We start from the raw sequence: 14893 nt of genomic DNA, 5'->3' as shown, positions 1-14893 counted from the left end.
GGCCAGGCCAGTTTAAGTCACCCCAGTTGATAGGTCACGCCAGGCCAGTTTAGGTCACCCCAGGCCAGTTTAGGTCACCCCAGGCCAGTATAGGGCACCCCAGGCCAGTATAGGTCACCCCAGGCCAAGGCCTATACAGTGCTGCAGGAGATTCTGAGGGACATTGCTGACTGGATACAGTGTTTTTCATGACAGTGGCATAGGGGAGGTAGGGGAAGTCCCCGGAGGGAGAATTGACATCTGGGCCACAGCGGTGAAAGGCTGCTGCCTTGCTTACTGCTGCTTTACACTGTCAATCACAGACACGCTTCTATTTAGTCCTGCCTGGTTTCTGGCTTCATATAACACTTAGTCACTCAGTCAATCACCCCAGGCTTGGGTTACACCCGGTCAATCACAACAAGCCTGAACGCTTAGTTTCTCTGGCATCAGATAGGCTGTAAACATTCGCTCTGTCTAATCTGGTGGTTCTCCTCTCTGTTCTCTCTCCCTTTCTGTCTCTCTTTTTCACCTCTCTCTCTCTCTCTTCTCTCTTTCTCTGTTCTCAACTCTTCTCCTTCCTCTCTCTGTTCTCTGACTCTCTCTTTATCTTTCTATATCTCTCTCTCCCTTCTCTCTCCCTCTTCTCTCTCTGTTCTCTTTTATTTCCCCACTATCTCTCTTCTCCCTTCTCTCTATCCCCCCCCTCTCTCTTCCCCCCCCTCTCTCTCTATTTCTCCACAGCTCTTCGCCATTTCCTTCTCCTGGGCGTTCCACGAGGTCCCACCCCCTAAGTACCAGCACTACGACCCCTTGACCTCTGAATTCCTCCTGTGTGACCAGTGTCCGCCCGGCACGGCCGTCCTGACCCACTGTACCGCCGAAACCCCCACCGCCTGCTCGCCGTGCCCCGACCGGTCCTTCTCAGAACACTGGCACTGGGGCGACAGCTGCCAGTACTGCACGACCGTCTGCAAGGAGAGACAGCTGGTCAGTCAGGAGTGTAACAGAACCCACGACCAGCTGTGTGAGTGTATCCCAGGCTACCACCTGGTGGTGGAGTTCTGCATCAAACACACGTCCTGTCCACCTGGCTTCGGCGTGACTGCTCTAGGTAGGTCATCTATGTTGTTATTACAATCAACCAATGACTGAATGAATTGATTGACTGAAATGTTGTTTTTGTTTTGTGTTTTGTTTTTTATGATGCAAATGAAGCTGTGGTGCTGAAGGTTCTTCTTCATTCTTTAACTGCTGTTGGTTTATTTAACTTGGCTGAAGATCCTCCCTCTCTTTTGATTGGTACTTCCAGTTATATACTCATACATAATGGTTTGCAAATGTTATTCCTGGTCAGCCCATGTCCTCAGAGGGGGAAGTGTTTACTCAGCCTGTGGTAGGTCTAATCAGTCTACAATATAATAGTACTGTACTCTCCATTACCCAGAATCCACTGCTGTATGGTTCTGACCTGTTCTGTTCTCTATGAGAGCCCACTGATAGTACTGAGTGTGTTGGCAGAGGACCAGACAGAGGCAGAGCTGTGAGTGACAGGCCTTTTCATCAGACATAATAACTCTGCTGTCTGGCTGTTATCATCACCAGGATCTCTCCTCTCCTGTCAGCTCACTCAGATAGGTTATGTCCCACATGTCCCTATATAGTGCACTACTTTTGACCAGAGCCCTATGTGCCCTCGTCTAAAATAGTGCACTATATAGGGAACAGGGTGCCATTTGGGACACAGCCAAAGCTACGCAGGATCAAGATCACGCCAGACACTAAACTACGCCTTTGTCATTTGTACTTTGTTCTCGTTGGCCTCCTTCCCCTCCTTTTAATTATAACGTTCCTCAGCCTTCAGTCCTGGTTTGTGATTCAGACGTATTCCAGGCCAGATGAGGAGAGGGGAGAGGGGAGATGAGGAGGGGAGGGGAGGGGAGAGGCTGGGAGAGAGGGGAGAGAAGAGGGGTGAGGAGAGGAGAGATGAGAAGAGGAGGGGAGAGGAGAGGGGAGATGAGAAGAGGAGGGGAGGGGAGAGGCTGGGAGAGAGGGGAGAGAAGAGGGGTGAGGAGAGGAGAAGAGGAGGGGAGAGGAGAGGCTGGGAGAGAGGGGAGAGAAGAGGGGTGAGGAGAGGGGAAGGAAAGAAGAGAGTCGGAGGAAAGAAGAGGAGAGGGGAGGAGAGGGGAAAGGAGAGGATGGGAGAAGAGGGGAGGAGAGAGGAGAGAGGAAAGGAGAGGATGGGAGAAGGGGAGGAGAGAGGATAAGAGAGGAGAGGAGGGGAGAAGAGAGGAGAAGGGTGGAGAGGAGTGGAGGGTTTTGTTTCTGGACAGAGTTTTAGTTTCAATAGTCTGTTGAACGTCTCAGTTAGAGATGATGAATAGAGACATGTCAGATTCTATTGGAGACAGATAGACAGGATCAGCTCCATATTTCCTCTCTGTCTCTGTATCAGACAGTTAGACTGGGGCTAGAAGATGTTTCCTACCTGAGTCTGTATCAGACAGTTAGACTGGGGCTGGAAGATGTTTCGTACCTGAGTCTGTATCAGACAGATTGGGGCTGGAAGATGTTTCGTACCTGAGTCTGTATCAGACAGACTGGGGCTGGAAGGTGTTTCCTACCTGAGTCTGTATCAGACAGTTAGACTGGGGCTGGAAGATGTTTCCTACCTGAGTCTGTATCAGACAGTTAGACTGGGGCTGGAAGATGTTTCCTACCTGAGTCTGTATCAGACAGATTGGGGCTGGAAGATGTTTCGTACCTGAGTCTGTATCAGACAGACTGGGGCTGGAAGGTGTTTCCTACCTGAGTCTGTATCAGACAGTTAGACTGGGGCTGGAAGATGTTTCCTACCTACCTAATTTGTTTCAAATTGGGATTAACATTGATTTAATTGTACATTTTTTAGTCAATGAACCTCACAAAATACTCTGTAATGTCAAAGTGGAAGAACAATTCAAATATATATTTTATTTTATTAATGTAAAATAAAACACTAATATATCTTGATTAATGAAGTATTCAACCCGCTGAGTCAATACATGTCAGAATAACCTTCTGGCAGCGATTACAGCTGTGTCTTTTCTGGACATCTCTCCTGTCACGTTCTGACCTTTATTTCCTTTGTTTTGTCATTATGTAGGATGGTCAGGGCGTGAGTTGGGGTGGGAAGTCTATGTTTGTTTTTCTATGATTTTGGGGATTTCTATGTTTCGGGCCTAGTATGGTTCTCAATCAGAGGCAGGTGTCATTAGTTGTCTCTGATTGAGAATCATACTTAGGTAGCCTGGGTTTCACTGTTTGTTTGTTGGGTGATTGTCTATGTTAGTTGCTTGTGTTCAGCACAGTTCTCATTATAGCGTCACGGTCGTTATTCGTTTATTGTTTTGTATAGTTTGTATTCAGTGTTCAGAGCTTTCTTTTATTTTAAAAATCATCATGGACACATACCACGCTGCATTTTGGTCCGCTTCATACGACGATCGTGACATCTCCAAGAGCTTTGCACACCTGGATTGTATATTTGGCCTTGTCCTGCTGAACAGTGAATTTGTCTCCTAGTGTCTGATGGAAAGCAGACTGAACCACGTTTTGCTTAGCTTTATTCTGTTTATTTTTCCTTAAAAAAAACTCCCTTGTCCTTGCAGATGACAAGCATACCCATAACATAATGCAGCCACCACCTCCCTTGTCCTTGCCGATGACAAGCATACCCATAACATAATGCAGCCACCACCTCCCTTGTCCTTGCCGATGACAAGCATACCCATAACATAATGCAGCCACCACCTCCCTTGTCCTTGCCGATGACAAGCATACCCATAACATAATGCAGCCACCACCTCCCTTGTCCTTGCCGATGACAAGCATACCCATAACATAATGCAGCCACCATCTTCCTTGAAAACATGAAGTTTGAATAACGCTTTTTATTCAGGACAAAAAGTGAATTGCTTTGCCACATTCTTTTCAGTATTTTTTTTGTGCCTAATTGTTGTAATATTTTTTATTCTGGAAATGTTTCTTTATTTTCATTCCGTCCTTTATGTTATTATTTCTGGAGTAACTACAGTGTTGTTGATCCATCCTCAGTTATCTCCTATCTCAGCCATTAAACTCTGTAACTGTTTTAAAAATCACCATTGGTGAAATCCCTGAGCAGTTTCCTTCCTCTCTGGCAACTGAGTTGGAAAGGGTTCCTGTATTTTTGTAGTGACTGGGTGTATTGATACACCATCCAAAGCGTAATGAATAACTGCACCATGCTCAAAGGGATATTTTTACCCGTCTACCAATAGGTTCCCTTCTTTTTACGAAAACATTGGAAAACCTCCCTGGTCTTTGTGGTTGAATCTGTGCTTGAAATTCACTGCTTGACTGAGAGACCTTACAGATAATTGAATGTATGGAGTACAGAGATGGGGTAGTCATCATTTTTAAAATTCTGAACACTACCAAAACATTTCTGACGCATTGAAGGTCCCCGAGAACAAAGTGGCCTCCATCATTCTTAAATGTAAAACGTTTGGAACTACCAAGGTTCTTCCAAGAGCTGGCCACCCGGGCAAACTGAGCAATCAGGGGAGAAGGGCCTTGATCAGGGAGCTGACTAAGAACCTGATGGTCAATCTGACAGAGCTCCAGAGTTCCTCTGTGGAGATGGGAGAACCTTTCAGAAGGACAACCATCTCTGCAGCGCTCCACCAATCAGGCCTTTATGGTAGAGTGGCCAGGCGGAAGCCACTCCTCAGTAAAAGGCACATGACAGCCCGCTTGGAGTTAGCCAAAAGGCACCTAAAGACTCTCAGACCATGAGAAACAAGATTCTCTGGTCTGATGAAACCAAGATTGAACTCTTTGGGCTGAATGCCAAGCGTCACGTCTGGAGGAAAACTGGCACCATCCCTACGGTGAAGCATGGTGGTGGCAGCATCATGCTGTGGGGATGTATTTCAGCGGCAGGGACTGGGAGACTAGTCAGAATCGAGGGAAAGATGAACGGAGCAAAGTACAGAGAGATCCTTGATGAAAACCTGCTCCAGAGCGCTCAGGACCTCAGACTGGGGTGAAGGTTCACCTTCCAACAGGACAATGTCCTTGAGGGTCCCAGCCAAAACCCGGGCATCTCTGGAGAGACAATGAAAATAGCTGTGCAGCGTCATTCCCCATCCAACCTAACAGATCTTGAGAAGATCTGCAGAGAAGACTGGGAGAAACTCCCCAAATACAGGTGTGCCAAGATTGTAGCGTTATACCCAAGAAGACTCCAGGCCGTAATCACTGCCCAAGGTGCTTCAACAAAGTACAGAGTAAAGGGTCTGAGTACTTATGTAAATGTCATATTTCAGTTTTTTTGTAGTTTTATACATTTGCAAACATTTCTAAAAAACATTTGTCATTATGGGGTATTGTGTGTAGATTGATGAGAAAATAATACGTCTGTAACGTAACAAAATGTAGAAGAAGTTAAGTGGTCTGAATACTTTCCAAATAGCCTGTATGGCTTGTCAACCTGAGGATCTATGACCACTGTATGGCTTGTCAACCTGAGGATCTATGACCACTGTATGGCTTGTCAACTTGAGGATCTATGACCACTGTATGGCTTATCAACCTGAGGATCTATGACCACTGTATGGCTTGTCAACCTGAGGATCTATGACCACTGTATGGCTTGTCAACCTGAGGATCTATGACCACTGTATGGCTTGTCAACCTGAGGATCTATGACCACTGTATGGCTTGTCAACCTGAGGATCCATGACCACTGTATGGCTTGTCAACCTGAGGATCTATGACCACTGTATGGCTTGTCAACCTGAGGATCTATGACCACTGTATGGCTTGTCAACCTGAGGATCCATGACCACTGTATGGCTTGTCAACCTGAGGATCTATGACCACTGTATGGCTTGTCAACTTGAGGATCTATGACCACTGTATGGCTTATCAACCTGAGGATCTATGACCACTGTATGGCTTGTCAACCTGAGGATCTATGACCACTGTATGGCTTGTCAACTTGAGGATCTATGACCACTGTATGGCTTGTCAACCTGAGGATCCATGACCACTGTATGGCTTGTCAACCTGAGGATCTATGACCACTGTATGGCTTGTCAACTTGAGGATCTATGACCACTGTATGGCTTATCAACCTGAGGATCTATGACCACTGTATGGCTTGTCAACCTGAGGATCTATGACCACTGTATGGCTTGTCAACTTGAGGATCTATGACCACTGTATGGCTTATCAACCTGAGGATCTATGACCACTGTATGGCTTGTCAACCTGAGGATCTATGACCACTGTATGGCTTGTCAACCTGAGGATCTATGACCACTGTATGGCTTGTCAACCTGAGGATCTATGACCACTGTATGGCTTGTCAACCTGAGGATCCATGACCACTGTATGGCTTGTCAACCTGAGGATCTATGACCACTGTATGGCTTGTCAGCCTGAGGATCTATGACCACTGTATGGCTTGTCAACCTGAGGATCCATGACCACTGTATGGCTTGTCAACCTGAGGATCTATGACCACTGTATGGCTTGTCAACTTGAGGATCTATGACCACTGTATGGCTTATCAACCTGAGGATCTATGACCACTGTATGGCTTGTCAACCTGAGGATCCATGACCACTGTATGGCTTGTCAACCTGAGGATCTATGACCACTGTATGGCTTGTCAACTTGAGGATCTATGACCACTGTATGGCTTATCAACCTGAGGATCTATGACCACTGTATGGCTTGTCAACCTGAGGATCCATGACCACTGTATGGCTTGTCAACCTGAGGATCTATGACCACTGTATGGCTTGTCAACTTGAGGATCTATGACCACTGTATGGCTTATCAACCTGAGGATCTATGACCACTGTATGGCTTGTCAACCTGAGGATCTATGACCACTGTATGGCTTGTCAACTTGAGGATCTATGACCACTGTATGGCTTGTCAACCTGAGGATCCATGACCACTGTATGGCTTGTCAACCTGAGGATCTATGACCACTGTATGGCTTGTCAACTTGAGGATCTATGACCACTGTATGGCTTATCAACCTGAGGATCTATGACCACTGTATGGCTTGTCAACCTGAGGATCTATGACCACTGTATGGCTTGTCAACTTGAGGATCTATGACCACTGTATGGCTTATCAACCTGAGGATCTATGACCACTGTATGGCTTGTCAACCTGAGGATCTATGACCACTGTATGGCTTGTCAACCTGAGGATCTATGACCACTGTATGGCTTGTCAACCTGAGGATCCATGACCACTGTATGGCTTGTCAACCTGAGGATCTATGACCACTGTATGGCTTGTCAACTTGAGGATCTATGACCACTGTATGGCTTATCAACCTGAGGATCTATGACCACTGTATGGCTTGTCAACCTGAGGATCTATGACCACTGTATGGCTTGTCAACTTGAGGATCTATGACCACTGTATGGCTTGTCAACCTGAGGATCCATGACCACTGTATGGCTTGTCAACCTGAGGATCTATGACCACTGTATGGCTTGTCAACTTGAGGATCTATGACCACTGTATGGCTTATCAACCTGAGGATCTATGACCACTGTATGGCTTGTCAACCTGAGGATCTATGACCACTGTATGGCTTGTCAACTTGAGGATCTATGACCACTGTATGGCTTATCAACCTGAGGATCTATGACCACTGTATGGCTTGTCAACCTGAGGATCTATGACCACTGTATGGCTTGTCAACCTGAGGATCTATGACCACTGTATGGCTTGTCAACCTGAGGATCTATGACCACTGTATGGCTTGTCAACCTGAGGATCCATGACCACTGTATGGCTTGTCAACCTGAGGATCTATGACCACTGTATGGCTTGTCAACCTGAGGATCTATGACCACTGTATGGCTTGTCAACCTGAGGATCCATGACCACTGTATGGCTTGTCAACCTGAGGATCTATGACCACTGTATGGCTTGTCAACTTGAGGATCTATGACCACTGTATGGCTTATCAACCTGAGGATCTATGACCACTGTATGGCTTGTCAACCTGAGGATCTATGACCACTGTATGGCTTGTCAACCTGAGGATCTATGACCACTGTATGGCTTGTCAACCTGAGGATCTATGACCACTGTATGGATTGTCAAGCTGAGGATCTATGACCACTGTATGGCTTGTCAACCTGAGGATCTATGACCACTGTATGGCTTGTCAACCTGAGGATCCATGACCACTATATGGCTTGTCAACCTGGGGATCTATGACCACTGTATGGCTTGTCAACCTGAGGATCTATGACCACTGTATGGCTTGTCAACCTGAGGATCTATGACCACTGTATGGCTTATCAACCTGAGGATCTATGACCACTGTATGGCTTGTCAACCTGAGGATCTATGACCACTGTATGGCTTGTCAACTTGAGGATCTATGACCACTGTATGGCTTATCAACCTGAGGATCTATGACCACTGTATGGCTTGTCAACCTGAGGATCTATGACCACTGTATGGCTTGTCAACCTGAGGATCTATGACCACTGTATGGCTTGTCAACCTGAGGATCTATGACCACTGTATGGCTTGTCAACCTGAGGATCCATGACCACTGTATGGCTTGTCAACCTGAGGATCTATGACCACTGTATGGCTTGTCAACCTGAGGATCTATGACCACTGTATGGCTTGTCAACCTGAGGATCCATGACCACTGTATGGCTTGTCAACCTGAGGATCTATGACCACTGTATGGCTTGTCAACTTGAGGATCTATGACCACTGTATGGCTTATCAACCTGAGGATCTATGACCACTGTATGGCTTGTCAACCTGAGGATCTATGACCACTGTATGGCTTGTCAACTTGAGGATCTATGACCACTGTATGGCTTGTCAACCTGAGGATCCATGACCACTGTATGGCTTGTCAACCTGAGGATCTATGACCACTGTATGGCTTGTCAACTTGAGGATCTATGACCACTGTATGGCTTATCAACCTGAGGATCTATGACCACTGTATGGCTTGTCAACCTGAGGATCTATGACCACTGTATGGCTTGTCAACTTGAGGATCTATGACCACTGTATGGCTTATCAACCTGAGGATCTATGACCACTGTATGGCTTGTCAACCTGAGGATCTATGACCACTGTATGGCTTGTCAACCTGAGGATCTATGACCACTGTATGGCTTGTCAACCTGAGGATCTATGACCACTGTATGGCTTGTCAACCTGAGGATCCATGACCACTGTATGGCTTGTCAACCTGAGGATCTATGACCACTGTATGGCTTGTCAACCTGAGGATCTATGACCACTGTATGGCTTGTCAACCTGAGGATCCATGACCACTGTATGGCTTGTCAACCTGAGGATCTATGACCACTGTATGGCTTGTCAACTTGAGGATCTATGACCACTGTATGGCTTATCAACCTGAGGATCTATGACCACTGTATGGCTTGTCAACCTGAGGATCTATGACCACTGTATGGCTTGTCAACCTGAGGATCTATGACCACTGTATGGCTTGTCAACCTGAGGATCTATGACCACTGTATGGATTGTCAAGCTGAGGATCTATGACCACTGTATGGCTTGTCAACCTGAGGATCTATGACCACTGTATGGCTTGTCAACCTGAGGATCCATGACCACTATATGGCTTGTCAACCTGGGGATCTATGACCACTGTATGGCTTGTCAACCTGAGGATCTATGACCACTGTATGGCTTGTCAACCTGAGGATCTATGACCACTGTATGGCTTATCAACCTGAGGATCTATGACCACTGTATGGCTTGTCAACCTGAGGATCTATGACCACTGTATGGCTTATCAACCTGAGGATCTATGACCACTGTATGGCTTGTCAACCTGAGGATCTATGACCACTGTATGGCTTGTCAACCTGAGGATCTATGACCACTGTATGGCTTGTCAACCTGAGGATCTATGACCACTGTATGGCTTGTCAACCTGAGGATCCATGACCTCTGTATGGCTTGTCAACCTGAGGATCTATGACCACTGTATGGCTTGTCAACCTGAGGATCTATGACCACTGTATGGCTTGTCAACCTGAGGATCCATGACCTCTGTATGGCTTGTCAACCTGAGGATCTATGACCACTGTATGGCTTGTCAACCTGAGGATCCATGACCTCTGTATGGCTTGTCAACCTGAGGATCTATGACCACTGTATGGCTTGTCAACCTGATGATCTATGACCACTGTATGGCTTGTCAACCTGAGGATCTATGACCACTGTATGGCTTGTCAACCTGAGGATCTATGACCACTGTATGGCTTGTCAACCTGAGGATCTATGACCACTGTATGGCTTGTCAACCTGAGGATCTATGACCACTGTATGGCTTGTCAACCTGAGGATCTATGACCACTGTATGGATTGTCAAGCTGAGGATCTATGACCACTGTATGGCTTGTCAACCTGAGGATCTATGACCACTGTATGGCTTGTCAACCTGAGGATCTATGACCACTGTATGGCTTGTCAACCTGAGGATCTATGACCACAGTATGGCTTGTCAACCTGAGGATCTATGACCACTCACTGTATGGCTTGTCAACCTGAGGATCTATGACCACTCACTGTATGGCTTGTCAACCTGAGGATCTATGACCTAGTGAAGATGCTCTGCTGGTCACTTGTAGTAATAACTAGTCATTTCATATAGACCTATGAGGTAATGTACTTACACAAATATGCCTTGTCACATGCTTTGTCATCCTGTCATCTGTTTTCACACAAATATACTTTGTCACACGCTTTGTCATCATGTCATCTGTTTTCACGCAAATAAGCCTCGTCATCTCTGTCAAATATCCTCATACTGGATGCATGAAGGACCTTATACAGTCTCCGATTCTCACTTCTTCTCTGATCTAAAACAGGATGTGGTAGATAGCGTTATAGCACCGTTAGTAGTTTACTCCTCTCTAAACAATGCCACAGAAACTCCACACTTCCACTGCTGCTTTATGATGACAACGACGTACCACAACTTGTAACTTGACATATTGGAAATGTATAACCTGAAGAGGCTTGATGTGAAAAGAGCCATTTCTCTCAGATTGTGATAAAAACATGATCCCCACCTGTAAAAATGATCTTGGTCAGGTGTCATATATTGGAAGTTTGTTTTGTGTTCTTCTCTCCTAGGTACACCAGAGATAGACACAGCGTGTGAGGCGTGTCCACAGGGCCTGTTCTCCAGCCGGTTGTCTGCCAGCGAGCCGTGTGTGCCTCACAGGAACTGCTCTGAGCTGGGCTTGAAGACCCTCCGACCGGGGACCCCGACCCAGAACACACTGTGTGAGAACGAGGCTGAAGGATCTGTCCTGGAGTGCTCCCATCACCACACACAGTGTCCCACTGGTGAGAATATACAGGATAATGGTGATATATGCCAGACTCTCTTATCCAAAGTGATTTAAAGTCATACGTTGTTTGTTTTTTTGTATGGGTGGCCCCAGCGGGAATCAAACCCACTGCCTTTGGCGCTGCCAACGCCATGCTCTACCTCCTGAGCCACACATGACCACAGCACACGCACCACGTAATGTCTATTAAAAAAGGAATGAGCATCCCTAATCCACAGCTCTGCACGACGACCCGCTCAGCTTCACACTGACTAAATGACCACAGTGTCTGAGTCATGTACTTCTACTAAGTATGTGAGTATGAATGGGACAGATGTGCAACAGAGGTTAATGAGGTTAACTCTACCTGAAACTGAAAGACTTGTTTTCACTCCCCAAGAAAATACCTAGGCTTGATCTCAGCAGGTAAACACTGGTTGAAACCCAGTTAATCACAGCTGCCTACAGCGTTTCACTTGAACAGCAGGTCAACATCATCCCACCAACTCCAGTAACTTCAGACGTCATCCCACTAACTCCAGTAACTCCAGACGTCATCCCACTAACTCCAGTAACTCCAGACGTCATCCCACTAACTCCAGACGTCATCCCACTAACTCCAGTAACTCCAGATGTCATCCCACTAACTCCAGATGTCATCCCACTAACTCCAGACGTCATCCCACTAACTCCAGTAACTCCAGACATCATCCCACTAACTCCAGTAACTCCAGACGTCATCCCACTAACTCCAGACGTCATCCCACTAACTTCCGTAACTCCAGACGTCATCCCACTAACTCCAGACGTCATCCCACTAACTCCAGACGTCATCCCACTAACTCCAGTAACTCCAGACGTCATCCCACTAACTCCAGTAACTCCAGACGTCATCCCACTAACTCCAGTAACTCCAGACGTCATCCCACTAACTCCAGTAACTCCAGACGTCATCCCACCAACTCCAGTAACTCCAGACGTCATCCCACTAACTCCAGTAACTCCAGACGTCATCCCACTAACTCCAGACGTCATCCCACTAACTCCAGACATCATCCCACTAACTCCAGTAACTCCAGACATCATCCCACTAACTCCAGTAACTCCAGACGTCATCCCACTAACTCCAGACATCATCCCACTAACTCCAGTAACTCCAGACGTCATCCCACTAACTCCAGACGTCATCCCACTAACTTCCGTAACTCCAGACGTCATCCCACTAACTCCAGATATCACAGCATCCCACTAACTCCAGTAACTCCAGACGTCATCCCACTAACTCCAGTAACTCCAGACGTCATCCCACTAACTCCAGTAACTCCAGACGTCATCCCACTAACTGCAGTAACTCCAGACGTCATCCCACTAACTCCAGTAACTCCAGACGTCATCCCACTAACTGCAGTAACTCCAGACGTCATCCCACTAACTCCAGTAACTCCAGACGTCATCCCACTAACTGCAGTAACTCCAGACGTCATCCCACTAACTGCAGTAACTCCAGACGTCATCCCACTAACTCCAGTAACTCCAGACGTCATCCCACTAACTCCAGTAACTCCAGACGTCATCCCACTAACTGCAGTAACTCCAGACGTCATCCCACTAACTCCAGACGTCATCCCACTAACTGCAGTAACTCCAGACGTCATCCCACTAACTCCAGACGTCATCCCACTAACTCCAGACGTCATCCCACTAACTCCAGACGTCATCCCACTAACTCCAGACGTCATCCCACTAACTCCAGACGTCATCCCACTAACTCCAGACGTCATCCCACTAACTCCAGACGTCAAACCACTAACTCCAGACGTCATCCCACTAACTCCAGTAACTCCAGACGTCATCCCACTAACTCCAGTAACTCCAGACGTCATCCCACTAACTCCAGTAACTCCAGACGTCATCCCACTAACTCCAGTAACTCCAGACGTCATCCCACTAACTCTAGTAACTCCAGACGTCATCCCACTAACTCCAGTAACTCCAGACGTCATCCCACTAACTCCAGTAACTCCAGACGTCATCCCTCTAACTCCAGTAACTCCAGACGTCATCCCACTAACTCCAGTAACTCCAGACGTCATCCCACTAACTCCAGTAACTCCAGACGTCATCCCACTAACTCCAGACGTCATCCCACTAACTCCAGACATCATCCCACTAACTCCAGACATCATCCCACTAACTCCAGTAACTCCAGACATCATCCCACTAACTCCAGTAACTCCAGACGTCATCCCACTAACTCCAGACATCATCCCACTAACTCCAGTAACTCCAGACGTCATCCCACTAACTCCAGACGTCATCCCACTAACTTCCGTAACTCCAGACGTCATCCCACTAACTCCAGATATCACAGCATCCCACTAACTCCAGTAACTCCAGACGTCATCCCACTAACTCCAGTAACTCCAGACGTCATCCCACTAACTCCAGTAACTCCAGACGTCATCCCACTAACTGCAGTAACTCCAGACGTCATCCCACTAACTCCAGTAACTCCAGACGTCATCCCACTAACTCCAGTAACTCCAGACGTCATCCCACTAACTGCAGTAACTCCAGACGTCATCCCACTAACTGCAGTAACTCCAGACGTCATCCCACTAACTCCAGTAACTCCAGACATCATCCCACTAACTCCAGTAACTCCAGACGTCATCCCACTAACTGCAGTAACTCCAGACGTCATCCCACTAACTCCAGACGTCATCCCACTAACTCCAGTAACTCCAGACGTCATCCCACTAACTCCAGTAACTCCAGACGTCATCCCACTAACTCCAGACGTCATCCCACTAACTCCAGTAACTCCAGACGTCATCCCACTAACTCCAGTAATTCCAGACGTCATCCCACTGACTCCAGTAACTCCAGACGTCATCCCACTAACTCCAGTAATTCCAGACAGTTTCTTCTTGATCAGATGGTCTGGGGGCCGGAACACAATTACAGATAATTTGTAGACTGCAAATTGACCGCAAGAAGCCCAAACATATATAATATTTGACTAATACATAATAATTTCAAACCTTGCATACATTTGTATAGGGTGGCTCACAACCCATAGGGCGGCTCACATCCCATAGGGCGGCTCACATCCCATAGGGCGGCTCACATCCCATAGGGCGGCTCACATCCCATAGGGCGGCTCACAACACAAAGGGCGGCCTACAACCCATAGGGCGCCTCACAACCCATAGGGCGGCTCACAACCCATAGGGCGGCTCACATCCCATAGGGCGCCTCACATCCCATAGGGCGCCTCACATCCCATAGGGCGGCTCACATCCCATAGGGCACTTCACATCCCATAGGGCGGCTCACAAATGGCCCATCGTCGTCCCGGTTAGGGTTTGCCCGGTGTAGGCCGTCATTGTAAATAGGAATTTGTTATTTTCTGACTTGCCAAGTTAAATAAAGGTTAAATAAAATAAGAAGTTTACGATCACTTGTCTTTCTAGTATACGTGGGAATACTTGGGAACAGAT

The 14893-nt window shown here is 47.0% G+C and overlaps 1 protein-coding gene across 1 annotated transcript in view; it reads left to right on the top strand.

Annotated features, from left to right (window-relative positions):
* Window positions 1-14893, top strand: part of LOC110520706 (tumor necrosis factor receptor superfamily member 11B) — a 47247-nt gene that overhangs the window by 24550 nt on the left and 7804 nt on the right. The window contains exons 2-3 of the mRNA XM_036935421.1: window positions 724-1093; window positions 11191-11406. Coding sequence (XP_036791316.1) covers window positions 724-1093; window positions 11191-11406 — 586 coding nt within the window. The remainder of the gene's footprint in view (window positions 1-723; window positions 1094-11190; window positions 11407-14893) is intronic.

This window comes from Oncorhynchus mykiss, chromosome 2 (genome assembly GCF_013265735.2).
Source record: "Oncorhynchus mykiss isolate Arlee chromosome 2, USDA_OmykA_1.1, whole genome shotgun sequence".
Taxonomy (NCBI): domain Eukaryota; kingdom Metazoa; phylum Chordata; class Actinopteri; order Salmoniformes; family Salmonidae; genus Oncorhynchus; species Oncorhynchus mykiss.
The sequence above is the reverse complement of the archived record's forward strand: the minus strand, read 5'-3'. Positions and strand labels throughout refer to the sequence as shown.